The sequence below is a fragment of the Eretmochelys imbricata genome, chromosome 10 (assembly GCF_965152235.1).
Source record: "Eretmochelys imbricata isolate rEreImb1 chromosome 10, rEreImb1.hap1, whole genome shotgun sequence".
NCBI lineage: Eukaryota > Metazoa > Chordata > Testudines > Cheloniidae > Eretmochelys > Eretmochelys imbricata.
In genome coordinates this window covers 16,628,099-16,644,521 of record NC_135581.1, presented here as the reverse complement: position 1 = coordinate 16,644,521, position 16,423 = coordinate 16,628,099, and the positions used below count along the sequence as shown (strand labels likewise).

The 16,423-nt window shown below is 42.8% G+C and overlaps 1 protein-coding gene across 2 annotated transcripts in view; it reads left to right on the top strand.

The window, feature by feature from the left end:
* The window catches only part of MOSMO (modulator of smoothened), a 48,298-nt gene that overhangs the window by 18,641 nt on the left and 13,234 nt on the right, over positions 1 to 16,423 (top strand). Inside the window, exons 2-3 of one of the 2 annotated variants that reach the window (XM_077828822.1) lie at positions 12,452 to 12,664; positions 12,853 to 13,204. In XM_077828822.1, the coding sequence (XP_077684948.1) occupies positions 12,452 to 12,664; positions 12,853 to 12,983 (344 nt within the window). In that variant the 3' untranslated portion in view covers positions 12,984 to 13,204. Of the gene's footprint in view, positions 1 to 12,451; positions 12,665 to 12,852; positions 13,205 to 16,423 lie in introns of those variants that run through there. The other variant, XM_077828821.1, reaches the window with a different exon arrangement.

Genomic DNA, 16,423 nt, shown 5'->3' with positions numbered 1-16,423 from the left:
AGGTATAATCCAGGTTTGTTTTTGTTGTCATGCTGTATGTAGTGAAGCAATGAAGTGAGAAAATAGAGAGTTGTCTGGTTTCCTTATGAATTATTAATTCTGTATATATGAATCTTTCTGGAAAATGTCTTGAGATGGCACTGCATATGGCTCTGTAAATATTTTTAAGGTAGGTCTATAACTCAATGGTCTAAGCATCAGATTTGGAATAACTAGATTCCCTTTAACCATAGATTGAAATCCTGATCTTTCTGAGATACAGAAGAATACCCTGCAGTTTATTTACTTTACAGGCATCTTTCAGTAAGACCTTAAATACAGATATTCTGAAACTGTGAAGATATTTAAAAAGTGAGGGGTATATTTTGTTAGCAGAAGAGTCTGTCCCAGTACTTTTAACCAAAATTCTTTTTCCTCCCTTTCCAGTTTTGTGTAGTTCTCTACCATTTGCTCATCATGTTGCTTTCTCTTTGCTACACCCGCCCATGTATGGCTTCCAAAATGGGTACAAATGCTGCAAAAAATAGGAATACTGCAAAAGAAGGGTTTTACTCTCTATTCTGGACTTCTCAAAAGTGCTTGCATAATGTCCTGCATGGCTTAGCCAGGAGCATGAAGAATCCTTTCATGGCAGAGTTAAAAGGGTTTGAAGCTTGGGTGGGTTATACACTAAAATGCATGGAGCTTGATAATTCCGTGTCCAGAAACTCCCTTTCTGACTATGGCAGCAATGGATCTGTGATGTAAATTCCATGGATTTTTGGGAAAGGCAGGAGTGACACACAAATTGCAGCTTCCTGGCTGTGGAGTTTTGTTCTTCTGCTTATGTGAAGCTCATGCCTTGAATATGGCTCCATGTGTGTACATTTATTAAAAGGCAAAGTACACCAAGATATACTTAGAGAACTAAATGCCTCATTTTACCCTTTTATAGCTGCAGCTGCACCACTTGAAACAGCATATCACGTGAAAATAAATCCTTATAAATAGCATTGGAAGTATCCCACTAAATAGCTGCCAAAGTCCTTGGACAACTTTGAAATATACTCTTTCAAAACAGCTTCTGCTTATTCTGTACTAAGGGGGTTACATTACAACTACTGTAGTCTAGTCTAAAATCTGAATTAGTCCTATTTATCCCCCACCACAAGTCCTCATCTGTGCCTCGACTGGCTGATGGAAGCCTCCATCAGAGGCTTGACTGCAGGTGGGAAGCAAGCAGACATGCTTAAGGCTAGTGTGGCTAAAGTAAGTCCTATGGTCATCCTTAATGTTTAATAGAGAGTATTAGTCCACACCATGCTCCATCTTGATCCTTGGGGTCTTCACATGCGTCAAGCAACATAGAGTGTTGGAACCTGTCATCTCTGCAGGCCACCACTATTAAAAAGAGAGCGAGCTGAAATCTGTAGCTGCTATAAAGTGGGTATGGGCCTTGCTCCTTTCCAGTTACCAGCTGTGTAGAGTTTAGACACACTTGACTTTCAACATTTGCAAGTCAAAGATTTTATTGTGAAATCTGGATATCAGGTGACTATCTAGACCTTTAACACATTTGAGGAGTTGACCCAGGAGCAAGCTGGAACAAAAGGTTTAATTTCTAAGATATATACAATTTTGATTGAAAAAGATCTTGATAGGAAAACAACCCAGATGAAAAGATGGGAAAGAGATTTGGACCAAAAAAATGGATCTGGATGAATGGGTCTCTAAATATAGGAAAGGGGCTGTGCATCTTAAGTTTGTGTGGGTGATAAAGTTTTATAAATAACTATATAGATTACATTGAACTCCAGTTGAGATCATCATCATTTTTGCTACTAGGAAGGTGCTCTTTTGGTGGGGTTGTAGGGAAAGGGGAACATTATTGCATATGTGGTGGCTGTGTTCAGGAATTAAACAGTTTTGAGAGGAAACTCTTACAGATTCATTTTATGACAAAATGCCCGCTTCCTAGAGATCTCCGATCTACTTACTTAATGCTCCGGTAAAGGAGCTGCATTTTAAACAGAAAGATAAATTAATTTTTCTTTTTGTTAGCAGCTAGACCCTGTATTGCACATTATTGTATAAATAAGATCCCCTCCTATTGAATTTGGGTATAGTAAAATATGGACTGTTCTTGTAATGGAGGGCTTTCACACTAAGCTCATATACAAAAAGAAGAGGAATCTAGAAATTTTGGTTACCCTTTCCAGTTTATGAAGAGGAGGAAAGCTCTCCAGTCAGCAAGACAGAATTTTTAGCCAGGTTTTTAAATATTAACTTGATCCCGAACAAGTAATGTACAATGTAATATTCTAACGTTTTATTGTAACTTTGCCTTCATAAAAAGTGCCTTCCCACCCTCCCGCTCCAATGAACAACCCTCCCCAGCTCTTTTCTTTTCCTCTGCTCAAAAAAAAAAGTGTGTGTGGAAGATGGGGGGAAATCTTAGCTGATCTGTTCCACTATTTATATACAAGAAGCTATCCTGCGTGTGTGGCGTGTGAATGTTAGAAAACCACAATTCTTCCCTTTTTATTTAAAGTGCCCAATTAGCCTGGCCTCATCTACTTAAATCATTCTTAAAACACACAAAACCTAAGTGTTTTATATTGATGGCATCTAAGTTCTGTGCCACAATCTACAGTAAGGCAAAAATTTACCTACCATCACCCTATTAAACAAAATCCATAGTAAACAGAATGGCTCTACACTGAGTCCTGTTGGTGAAGATGTGGGTTCTGTCAGACTGTGGAACCTGCTTCCCCTGTTCGTTTATGGAAAATGCTTCCCCCACCCCGCTCCCTTGGTGATCAAATCCAGGGACTAGGAAGCCAAGTATATGTAGAATGTAAATAGGTGACAGTTGGCTATTTTAACCTCCTCTGTAAGGGTAACAGTACTGTGTCTGATGTTAGCAGTGAGCATTTGTGCCAAGGAAGTGGTTGACTTTTGGGAGGTAGGAGTGTAACGGGACTGGAATAAAGGCTGTGGCTAGGGCAGATTGTGGTGGATAGAATCTGATGTCTTTAAATAGAGTAGTTTGTTGTTGTTTTTTTTTTTCAATAGAAACAGGAAAATGTAACAGGTTCAATAGCAATGGGTGATAGGTGAGGACTGATGATGGGGAGGTAGCGAGGTGAAGAGGTAAGAAAGATTTAAGAACAAAGGAAATATCTCATAAATAGACTTTTTTTAGCTTGCATTAATGTACTGCAGGACTTGCACATCACTTGTGGGCCATGTGACCTTTTATTATACTTCTGACTTGGTATCCCCTCTCCACCTTCACCCTTTTTTGTGTCTGTTTCTTATTGGGTTGTAATCTCTTCAGGACAGGAACAGTCTTTCTGTGGCCATACGTTACATAGGTAATTTTGGATGCTGCTACAAGCAAATAATGAAGAACAGTAATAATCTGATGTTATGTGCATTGCTTATGCCACTGTGTCTTTCAGTCCTGGTATCATTGTGACACTTTTAATAATTCATAGATGTTAGGGAGGGAAATAGCTGCAACAATCTTCATTTCTTTCCATCACTGTACGGATTTCCTTCTTGGTAGCTCTGTTGGTTACCTAGGAAACAAGAGTAAGATGGCATTTGATTGGCTGTGTTGGAAGAGTTGAAGTTGGGTGTAGTTTTAAGCAGCAGACAGATATATCTACACAAATATGAAATGCTTGATTTTTTTTTATGAGACTGGTAAAACTGCATTGAATTATTAGTCAAGCTATGCTCTCAAATGTTTGCAAAGGAGTATTTTTGTAAGTGATTCAGGTGGATGTTTTGGCATAAATATGCTGTGTTTAAAAATGACAATATTTCTGTTGGGCTGGATGACTTGGGGACAATGCAGGGGTAGGGAAAGAGTTATGAAACCTCTCATTTCTAGGTTACTGGTTTAAATTGAGCCCAAATCAGTAGAGACTGACTTGTTAACGCTAAAGGTTGTTTGACCTATGTGAAAGGAATTGGCAGTTTGAATCCAGTTCCTAATGGACCAGATATCTGTATCCTATACTACTTCCATGACTGGCACTAGTTTACGCCCTTGCTGGCAGTCTCAGCAGGAAACCTGGGGTTAGACATGGTGTGGAAACAGAGATTCTTTCCCATACCTTCAAGTGGTCCCTCTAGTTCAGGGTCTGTTAGTTACTCCTGGGGAAACTCTACCACTGCATGTGCATAATTAATGATCCAGGCATATTTTTATTTTTTTGCACAGAAAAAAGCTTTTGCTGAAAAGTTGCTCCAGTTCCACTTTTTGCCCACCAGAGGGTGCTGTGGCGATAGAACAGAGCAGCAGCTCCCCGCAGAAAATAACTTTCTGTAGTTCCACCTTTTGACTACCAGAGGGCGCTGTGGCAATAGAACACAGCAGCCACTCCCAGCCAGCTAGAGAAGAGAGAGAGCCTGCCTTCGCAGCACCTGCCAGGCCAGGTCAGGAGATGGGCTTTAGGGAGACAGAGAGCCTGGGGTGCTGGGGGGAAGGTGGTCAGACAGAGGATTATAAGGACTAGTAGGAGGACAGACTGGGGCAGAGGCTGAATGGAGTGAGGGCACAGAGCCACGGGGGGAGGGAGGGGCCAGGGCCACATTGTGATACGGGAGGGGGTGAAGAGCTACATAGGGACAGGCTGGGTAGGGTAGGCTGGGTAGGCTACATAGGGTGGCTGGGTGGGGGCACAGAGACACATGCGGATAGGAACACGTGCCTGACTGAATGGGAGAGGCTAGGGGTCCGCCAGGGTCTAGTGGGGGAAGCTCCCTCACGGTCTCCCCCCAACCTCCCCAAAAATCCTGTTCCATTGTTTTCCTACCCATACCGAACAACCCTCCAAGTTCATACCCAGGCTCCTTCCCAGCAACTTACTTCCCTCTCTGTTACCCCTGACTCCCCCAAGATTTTGCATTGCTTTGGGGGGGAAAGGGGTGCATGAAATATGATTCTATATTGTAGTTTAAATGAATTATTACTCAGTTCTGTATTAATATGCCTAGTAAGGAATCTATTTGTCAAAAAACTTTTTCTGAATCTTTTTTGTTATATGTATTGTTACGAACATACTTGCTGACACATATTTTGAAATAAATGACCAAAAATAATTGAAACTGGCGTGATTATATTGTGTTATTTTGAGAAATAAAATATGCAGAATTTTGCAGAATTTGAAAATATTGTGTGCAGAATTTTTAATTTTTTGATGCAGAATTCCCGCAGGAGTAGTTAGTGGGCACTGTAAGGATGGAGGGCCCTGTTCCTGTGCTCTATCCGTTCTGTGCCTAAAAAGAGTTAGTTTCCACAGCTGTTTAATCCAGCACCTTTGAACATTTACTGAATTTCCAGCTATTGTGCTATAATTCTTACTCTGAGTGACAAATTCCTTTTCATTCTATACATTAGATAGAACTTGATGACTCCCAAATAGTGAAGCAGTGGCCCTTTTCTAGCTACACGTGAAGTGTCCTGCAGATATTGGCGTAAAACTACATCTGGTCCAATATTTTTGCCTTGTCTTTCCCCACATCTTGTCAGTGGGCTATGAAAAGCTAATTGAGATTTCATTTGCTGAGTTAGTGTGTCAGGCAGCTGCCAGGTATCAGTTTGCCTGTTTGTGTTAGGTAAACGGCTGAAATGATTGAACACAACATGTAGAAATATTTTTGTGTTGAATTCTTTGACAAATATTCACTGTTGTCCTTTGGCATGTGTGTATATATGTAAATCAGTTGCAATAGTGATTGCACGTGAGACAGAATTTACAAGACTCTAAGGCGGGGGTTCTCAAACTGGGGGTTGGGACCCCTCAGGGGCTCGTGAGGTTATTACATAGGGGGTCGTGAGCTGTCAGCCTCCACCCCAAACCCCACTTTGCCTCCAGCATTTATAATAGTGTTAAATATATAAAAATGTGTTTTTAATTTACCAGGGGGTCGCACTCAGAGGTTTGCTGTGTGAAAGGGGTCACCAGTACAAAAGTTTGAGAACCACTGCTCTAAGGCTTTGGACAATTCACTATGGGCCCAGTCCTGCTCCTGTTGAGGTCTGCAATCAACAGGAGTGTTGCCACAGTGGGAACAGGATCAGAAGTTTAACACCTCTTTGTTTTGGTTTATGTATCTATTTCACAGTGGTGTCAAGGGTTAATGTTTGTAAAGAACTTTGAGGAAAAAGCCACTATAGAAATGCTCTGTATTTATTATCAAACCCTTAAGTATGAAGCTAGGAAGTCCAATACTCTTCCTCTAAGCAGTTCGTCGAGTGGCTCTGCATATTCCCACTTATGGAATATTGCGCTACTTGTTGTGCTTTGGGGTGGAATCTCCTTCTAGCAGCGTCAACTAGCGCACTCTTGTGCTCCCAGCCCCTCCCTTCAACATCACCGACATTCTGAAGACAAGCCTATATAAAGGGCAGAATGCCCTTGCCACCTCTGTTCCTTTCAGCCATATGCCTGGACAGACGTGAACCTCTCCGGTCTCTTTGGAGCCAGAGTTGCTTTTTTCTTAGTTAGCCAGGATGGATTTGATTTAAATAATGATTTAAATCACAAGTCAGGAAGACTCAATTTAATAATGGATTTCTACATAAGTGCATTCTTGTTCGTAGTTAGAACCTTACTTATCCTGTACTACTTCCAGGACTCAGAGATAAATGTATGGTTCATTTTTAGAAGGTATACGCTATACATTTTTAAACAGTGATTTATTTCAAAAACATTTCAGATTAGTTTTATAGCTATATCAGAAAATGAATGATTGTTTGGTTATTTCATTTACCAGAGGTAATTGAAACATATTTATGAAGTCATTGGGAGGTGAACTATCTCCAGTTCAACAGGTTAATGATTAATATTTGGAGGATTTTCTTGCCATGCTGTATTGGGAGGAGAACATCGCCAGACAGACATTTAAATTGTTTTATTTAACTAAAACAACAATGTTATGTATTCTGGATTTTTTTGTTCAACAGCAAACATAATATTTTAACAAAACAAGCATATACGTTTTTGAATTTAGTTGAACGTTCAAGTTTTTTTAAATCAGATTTGTTAAAATTGTTTTTAACTAAAATAGTTAAATGAAATACTTTAAAAAAAAAAATTGACTGTCAGCCAGGTCAATATGAGCTAACTCTTCTGCAGCTAACTCAGTCATCTTCACCTTCATTTTCCTGTTTGTTCATAATCTGGAAAAGAAAAACAAGCTTTCCTACTTTTTCAGGCCCCAAACGATTTCTCAATTTGGAATGAATTAGTCCAAAGGAAGAAAATATTCTTTCTACACTGGCAGAAGAAGCTACTGCTGTAAAAAGTGAGATTATCACTTCAACAGTCTCTGAATCCAAGTGCTTAAGTGACTTCCTCCAGTTCACTGGTGTGACTTCCTTTAAATCATCAGCAAACATATTTCTTGAATGGTTCACCCTTAGCTCACAAACTTATCTGTGGTTGTTTCTGGATGATGGAGATTTTTTTTTCCTTTTGCTACAGGTGATATACTGTGGCTATGTGACATACATGATGTGACTGAAACATACCATTGGCAGATAACTCTGAAAGTATAGAAAATGATGGTAATCTAGAAGGTGGATAGTCTTCAGAATCCTGTATGTTGAGGATGGATTCTCCTAAGCAAAATAAATCAATGCAGTTATTTAATTTATTATTACCACACTGCTCATTTAGTATTACTCATTGCATTCACTGATACTCAGTTCTACTTTAAAGGTGAAATTGTGAAAAAAAACAGCCTATCACAACTGCATCTAAAATAGTTCCACAGAGTAACAACTATATTTTTTGCTCAAATGTGAGAATTCAAGAATAGTCCAGAAGGAAGACAGCTGGTCCTTAAGAAAGTAGTATGAAATAAAAAAAAGTTTACCAACCTGAAGATCCTGCATGTTCAGACATGTTCCTTTCATCATCTTCAATGCAGCTTCCTCCTGAGAAGGAACACTTCTCATGATGTTGCTTCATTCGGGCAACCAGGTCTTGCATTTCTTTGTTGCACTGTTTGCATTTTGCATGCATGCCTGTCTTACCCACAGGTGGAGGAACTTCATTAAAATATTCCTAAACTGGGTCTCTTTTACAGATTGCTGCCATTATAGGTTTTCCCTTCTAGTGAGAGAATAGTATGGTAGATCTCAAATCAGTGAAGGCTACACTCAGAAAGACCTCTAGACTTCTGGAATATGTTGCTCAAACAGTTCCACTTTTGTTTCTACTGCCTGTCCCTCCCTCCTCGTATTTATCTCCAGACTTCTTCTCCTTGTCCAGATCTATTCCGCCTCCAACAATCTTCTATTCATTGAACTTTTTGAAACGTTGCACTTTCAGAGAGAGGTGAGGGATTGACTCTGTGTACACAAATTTGCAGAGGGACAATAGGGTTGAAGCCTGTTATTTCTTACCTCTCTATATTTATTTTAAAACATTTTTGCTGTTAACAAGCATGTTATCTCTGGAGACACAAATCCACACAGTCTGAGAACTGCAAAATTAAGCATCTCTGATGGTATCTTCTAGACTGAGCACTGAGTCCCATTGGGTAGATAAAGATTAATCCAAATAATCTATACAGAAACCCCTAGAACACCATAAGATTGGGTCCCTAATCCATGAACTATTGGAACTCATTCACAAAACTTTTCTTAAACATTACATGAATATATTGTCTCCTACTATAGAATTAGAATTTATAATCCCTATTCCATGATGAGATATCTTTGAGCTATAATGTATCTTTAGCCAGGTTTTTTCCTCAAAAAAGCATTTTATCAAAAAAATCAGATTTTTTTTTTTAAACAATTGATTTTTATCCATCCTGGCGTTAGCAGTTAATTTAGTCAGTCAGTGATTCTCTTTCAGTTCTGTGTTATGGCAGAACTGAAAAAGCAGAAGAGCCTGGGGTTAAAATATGCACTTCCTGACCAGATGTCTTCCCGGCATACTACAGCCACATACAGTGCCTCAAGTGCCTGGAGAGGGACATTCACCTTCTGGGTGTTTGATCTTCTGCATTCACTCCCAGAACTCACATGGATAAAGAGACTTTCCTGCCACAGCCAGCGTTAGACTCCCTGGGGCCCAGGGCAAAAACTAAGGAGTGGGCCCTACCCTGCTGAAGCCAAAGCCCAAGCCCCACTACCCAGGGCTGAAGCCTGAGCTGCCTGGCATTGCCATGCCCCTCCCCAACATTCCATGTTTGCACCCTCTGTGGGGGGCACCCCACAGTTTGAAAACCTTTGCTTTAGTGTGATTTGTTTCCACTTTTAGAGATTAAATTACTGTAATACTCATATTGAGTAGCATAATGTCATCGGTGCATCCGATGAAGTGAGCTGTAGCTCACGAAAGCTTATGCTCAAATAAATTGGTTAGTCTCTAAGGTGCCACAAGTCCTCCTGTTCTTTTTGCGAATACAGACTAACATGGCTGCTACTCTGAAACCAATGTTAAATTAAATACTTAAAAAATTGACTGTCAGCCAGGTCAATATGAGCTAACTCAGTCATTTTCACCTTCATTTTCCTGTTTGTTCATAAACTGGAAAAGAAAAACAAGCTTTCCTGCTTTTTCAGGCCCCAAACGACATGAACAGATTCCAGAATTGGTTTAACAGAGTTGATTCAGAACTTGTTTATTCCTAATTCTGCTTGTTTTAAAAATGTTGACTCTGCTGGGAGCATGAGTGCTGGGAGCATGAGCAGGCTCTCTGTGTGCACTCACAAAAGGAGCTTGTGCCTATTTCTGGCCCTGGCATCCTGGCGGGTAGGTGTAAACACCAGCCATTGTTCCGGTCAGTGAGTTGTGTTTTTCGGTTTGCATATTTTCTTTTTTGGAAAAGCATTGAGAATAGACTACAGAAATCTTTTCAAGTCCCGAATGGCTCACAGAACTCCAGTTTCCCAGTTCCATTGTATGTACTTGTCCAACCTCCTTCCCTCTCCATTTTTAAAGTGTCCTTTTAAGTATAGCAACACTTGTTTACAGTGTCTAATATTTGTGCGTGTGTGTTGGGAGGGGAATGTTGATTTTTTTTAACTAATGTAAGATAATACCATGCACTACTGAGTTTACCTTTGATTTGGCTGTAGGAAATCTTCACATGTGAAAAGGATTTGGGAGTAGGGGTGGAACTGATTGTTCCACAAAATGCAGGATTCAAGATTTTAGAGACACTGGCAGACAGTCTCTTTGAATCTCATTTTATGTCTGGGCTCAAATTTTCTAATAAATTAAGTTTTGCGGTTAGTATTGGACTGTAACACTTTGTGGGTCATGAAAGGAGTGGCACTGCAACAATTTTTATAGTGGGGGGGTGCTGAAAGCCACTGGACAAAACTGTAAATGCTGAAAAAGATGGAAACCTGGCCGCACCCCCAAAACCCCCAATTCCAGCAACCATGCTTGAAAGCAGTACATTTAAACTTAAAATCAAAATTATCTAATCTTGTGCCACTTGCAATGCAGAGTTTTGTATTATTGTCTTTCCTATATTCTGTGTGTTAAATGACTCTTCCATTACCAAACTGAAGGTAAACTATAACTTTAATGACCTCTGTTTCTTTTTCCTGTAGGCTGCACTTTGTGGCAGATTAGAATATTTGTAATAATTAGACCAGGGGTCGGCAACCTATGGCACACGTATTAAAGACGGCACGTGAGCCGATTTTTTAATGGCACGCTGCTGCCCGCCGGGTCCCAGCTGCCGGCCCCGCTCAGCCCGCTGCCGAACCCAGGCTGGCAGTGGGCTGAGCGGGGCCAGCGGCCAGGACCCTGGCAGGCAGCAGCTTGCCACTTAAAAATCCTGCCCGCCCCGGCCTGCTCTTCTCTGCGCCCCCTTCCCCCACCTCTTCCCCCAGCGTGCTGGGTTCCTGCCCCTCCTCCTCTCCCTTCCTGCTGCCGATCAGCTGATGGCCCTTGCGAGGGAGGGGGAGAAGCGGAGCCACACAGCGCTCACCGCTCCAGGGAAGAGGCGGAGAAGAGGTTGGGACGGGGACTTGGGGAAAGGGGGTGGAATCAGGGCATATCCCCTCCAGCCCCCTGCCGTGAGCCGCTTTGGGCAGGGGGCTGGGAGCACCCCCACAACCCTAGCTCACACTCCCAGCCCTCTGCCCTGACCCCTGCACTGCCCCACAACCCCAGCCCTGACTCCAGCCCCGCCCACATACCCAGCCCCCCCATGCCCTAACACTTGCACCCCCCACATTCCCACCCCCATCCTGAGCACCAAACGGGAGCTCATGCGCACACACACACACCTGCACCAAAGGGGAGCTGCCCAGATAAGCACTCCACACCCAAATCTCCTGCCCCAACCCTGAGCCCCCTCCCTCATTCAAGCTCCTGGCCAGACCCTACACCCCAACCCCCAGCCTGCTCCTTCACCCCTGTGCTCAGTGCACTCCCACTCTCAGAGAGAGAGAGGGAGAGGGGGAAAAAAAAAAAGCTAGAACCAGGGAGAAGGTAGGTACCCACTCTGTGGGCAGGGCTAGTCTGGGGTCCCAGCCACCGGTCCCACTCAACCCACTGCCGGTCTGGGTGAACGGAACCCCAGGCTGGCAGCGGGCTGCCAGCGTAAAAATTAGTATTTTAATTTAATTTTAAATAAAGCTTCTTAAACATTTTGAAAGCCTTGTTTACTTTACATACGACAATAGTTTAGTTATATAATATACAGACTTAGAGCGAGACCTCCTAAAAAACATTAATGTATTACTGGCATGCGAAACCTTAAATTGAAGTGAATAAATAAAGACTGGGCACACCACTTCTGAAAGGTTGCCAACCCCTGAATTAGACCCACTCTCTTGCATCCTGTGTACTGAATGGATTGACGTGACCTTTAAAACTGGTAATATAGAAACCCTAGCATGTATTTAATAACTTGCCTGTTTAACTATCAAAAGAACCGACCTACCCCTCTTGGATGAAAGAATTCTGAAAGGGATGTTCTCAAGTGCATCCTTCAAAAGGCACATTCCAGCTATGATCTAGACACACACATGCGTAGTGCCTTACAGCAGTAAATTTGTATTTACAGGTGTGAAGAAACACTTTACTTGTGTTACCTTTCTGAATGCGGTGCTGAGCAAAATGCGTGCAGCGCTAGACCAGCTGACTCATAGGGGGTTCCTGAGGGAGGAGTCTCATTTTCCCCCACTCCATGCTTGGCAGGAGGAAATTAGAGGAATGCCAGAGGAATCTCCCCTGACACTAGAAATCGGGGAAGGGATAGAGCAATGACCTAAATGACCCTCCCTTTCCCCAGTCACCACTCTAGCTGACATTAAATGACATTGACAGACTCCATAGGAGAGTCGCATCCAACCTCTTTGGCTAGACTGAGTCTTGGTATGACACTGAGCCCTTCCATGGGGACGATGAGGACATCTCAGAATATTACTTTGGAAAAGTAAATCCTGCTAAGACTTATCTCTCTGTATTTTCAGGTGCACTCACAGTTGGCCTTGTGCGACAGTGTCAAACCATCCATGGACGTGACAGGACCTGTATTCCTCCACGGCTGCCTCCTGAGTGGGTCACCACATTATTTTTCATCATTATGGGAATCATTTCACTGACTGTCACGTGTGGTTTGCTAGTGGCTTCCCACTGGCGAAGAGAAGCTACTAAATATGCCCGCTGGATAGCATTCACTGGAAGTAAGTGACTTCAGCTACGAAGTAAGCCTATCTGAAGGATTAAACTGGTAGAATTTTTTTTTTTTTTAAACAAATCTGGGTGGGGTTTGTTGCCTGAGACCAGTGATAAAACTCTGCCCTGATCAGACAGAATGCTTTTCCTTTTAAATTCCTGCTTTATGGAAATAATCCTCTTCTTTAAAATCAAGGGTTTGGTATCCAGAAGTGGCTGAGAACCAAGGGAAGATCTTTGGGATCCTGGCTTTATAGTCACAGTGCTGATCACCTGCTGCAGCCCCAGGGTAGAGGAAGAAAGAAGTACACCTCTGGACCATGGTAGCCTCCAGCCCCTCTCCCCTCTGGGAACGTAACAAAGTGGCCCAAGGAAATGGGAGTGCAGGAGTGGGGATGGTTAGGCTGTTCCTGAGTCATGTGAACTCTTAATTTGGCCGGTGTGGCTGGTACTCACTGATGGCTGGAATAATGAAATGGTTGAAGCCTTTTTTACCCCCACGTGGAGGAGGGTGTTGGTGGACCTTGGTCTCATTATTGCCCTGAAATCAGTCCTGTTGAAGTATCTTCCTGTGAACATTTGATGCAGGGTTGATGCTAGCTCTATTTTGTTACAATTCTCATGAAAATTGTTTTCTTATTTATAATGAGGTCCACAGATCCATGACATTGGTTACATGTACCCTTGAGGGTACGCAAAGGTCTTCCAGGGGGCATGTCAACTCATCTAAATATTTTCCTAGTTTTACAACAGGCTACGTGAAAAGCACTAACAAAGTCAGTACAAACTAAAATTTCATACAGACAGTGACTTGTTTATACTGCTCTAAATACTATACTAGAGTTTCTCGACCTGGGGGTGGCAAGTGCAAGGCCAGCATTAGACGTGGCAAGCAGGGCCCCCACAAAGCTAAGATACATGCTGGAGCCAAAACCCCACCACCCAGGGCTGAAATCAGACTCCTGAATGGGGTACAGTAGTCTGGGAAGGTTGAGAACCACTGCTCTAAGCAGCCTTGGAGGCAGACCAAACGTGTTAATCAGAGGCAGTGGAGGTGTGGCTTCGCCTCTGAGAAACTGCCAGTTTCCATTTGCGTCTCCAGCGGCAGGCAGGCAGGCCAGCTCGTCCCTGCTGCAGAGGAAATTCAGGGGAGGGAAAAAGGTTGGGGGGGAAATGGCTTAAACTCTCCAAGCTGTCAGGATCTGCTTTTATTGACAGAGAGGATTCCCTTTCTTCTCAGTCACTGGAGGACTCTGTATTCCCTGCACACCCACATGTAGTGCAGCACGGTGGAGAAGGCCAAGAGGGAAAACCTGACATTGTGTCTCCTTGCACCTGCCCTCTGATTAGGTGCCTCCATGGAGATAATTGCCTGTTCTGTGAAGATCCAAGCTTCTTCAGTGCTCAGGAAGGGGCAGAGTTTCCTTCAGTCTCCCTCCCTAAGCAGAAGAGCTTCCTGGAAGCAATGGTAGTAGCTCATCTACAAAAATCCCTTAACCTGGTACGTGACAGGGGACAGCATTTGCCCTGGCATCAGCAAATGGCAACTCCTCCTCCTACCCCACAACTTGGGGTGAGTGTAGTGTGAAGCACAGTATCTGAGGGCCAGGGAAGCTTCCCACCCAACCCCTGGAGCCCACATTCACAGCTATGTCTGACCATGGAGCAGCTTTGGAACCCCATCCAACACAAAATTACTCTCTTGGGGCTACTCAAAAGAGGTAACCACAAGGTTCACTCCCATGCAAACCATCAGTCTAAAATGTCTCTCTCCTTCTGATGAGGATTAAGGTAGGCATAAGAAAGATGTTCAGACCTCTCTAGTCACCCCAACATAAAACACACAACCTCCACCCCTTCATTTTCTAAGAGTCTGATTTAGGGGATTCCTCTAGGAGGCACTCCTAAGAGGCATAAAGTGAAATCAGTTTCCCTCAAACTGCATAAATCTGCAGAATGCATCAGGACAGATAATCCTCAGTGTCTGGTTCCTCTGCTCACTGTCATAGAGTGCAGCAAGGCAGAAATCCTAGGCACTTAGTTCCCTGGATCACCCAGCACAGGGGATAGTCAGTGTTGGGTTCCCCTCTTCATCCTCACAGAGTGCAGCATGGCAAGTCAGTGCACACTGTGGACATATGCGGTTTCCTGTAGCCATGCATACACACAACCCCACAAAGGGAATTCTCCCTGCTTATAGGAGGAAGGCCAGTACTCCAAATCATAGCTAAAGACTCAAATAATTATTAAAATAAAAAACACCAGAGAATAGACTGATTAAAAAGTGTACAGAGGACGGTGATCTACAATTATGATGTTTGCTGATGCCTCAGACAAGCTATAGCTATATATCCCTCCTTATGCATCCTTTGAGTGTGAGGCAGTGGGGTAAGGATTTTCCTAACACACCTAAAGACTGGGAAAGTATTTGGCTGTCCTCCTCAGCTCCCGTTGTGAGTTTCCATATCTTTCAGAAAGTTCCTTGGTGTACACCAGTCAAAAGTCCTCCTGTTATCACTATCAAAGTGAATTGTGCCTTTTTTTCTGATGGTCAAGCACTAGATGTTTCTAACTGGGGAAAAATTTTTACCTGAAAGAGTGGCCTCCTCACTATACAGACCCTTCATAGGCAGCCAAATCCACACAGGCATAATCTCAGCCGCATCCTTTGGACATAAAAACTATCTGGGGGTCTCAGGCCAACAATAAATAAAGAAAAGAACTGTCATCCGGGTGGACAGTGTTGCAAGTGTGCTGTCTCGGTCTTTAAAAATAAAAAAAAATTAAAAAAACCCACCCACCACATGTCCTAAGGGTTCTGCCTAAGAAAGCGGAGGAGTCAGGGTGTGCAGAGAGCCATATAAATCTGCTACATCCCATCTGCTACAATGGGAATAATTTAATCTGTTCATCCTCTTCAGAGGAATCAAGACCTTACTCCATATTGTACCTTTATTTAAAAAGGAAAAAAAAAAAGCTATAGAGCATTTCTCATCAAGTATCTCAACAGATCCATTAAAAAAAAAAAATCCAAGATAGAGACCGTAACATCCACGTTAGCCGCCATCAATGGGGGTCTCCGTGACATCCGTAGGTATGAAGAATGCCTATATCCAGTTTGACAGTCTCACAGATTCTTCCTAAGCTTTATCCTCAGAGCACCACATTACCAATACTTGCAATGCTGTTGCTAAACCATTGCTGTATTTACAAAAAAGTGCTGGTAGTGTTAATATCTGCTCTCTGACAGGAAAGGATCTAAGTCTACCCATTCCTGGGTGACTCCTTTATTGATTATACCACCAAAGCAATAAGGATACTTCAGAACCAAGGTTTTGTGAAAGAATCAATTAGGTCTCAGTGTATTTCCAGTCTCTGAGTGGGAATGGTCACTGCCCTCTACAAAGTTGTTTATTGCAGCAAAGACACAAGAAGCAGAGAACTCTTATCAAAATAGTCAACCTCTCAAGGGAAGTACCAGTTCATACTCTTTTGGGATCAGTGATCTCCTCTGTGGTTATTCTTAGATGTCCAGTGCTCACATGAGGTTGCTACAGAGCTTTCTCTTATCCCTCAGCTGTCTCTTATCTGCACCTCAGTGAAGGTGTCTCATCCAAGGAGGATTCTCATCGGTTCAAGGACTGCCCAAGGGGTCTAGTCCAAACACAAGAGAAAGCACAGCATAAAGTGGTGAGAGCTCAGGGCAATCCGGTATGGTTTCAAAGCTCTTCTCCCACATCTAAATTTACCTAATGCACTGGCCATGA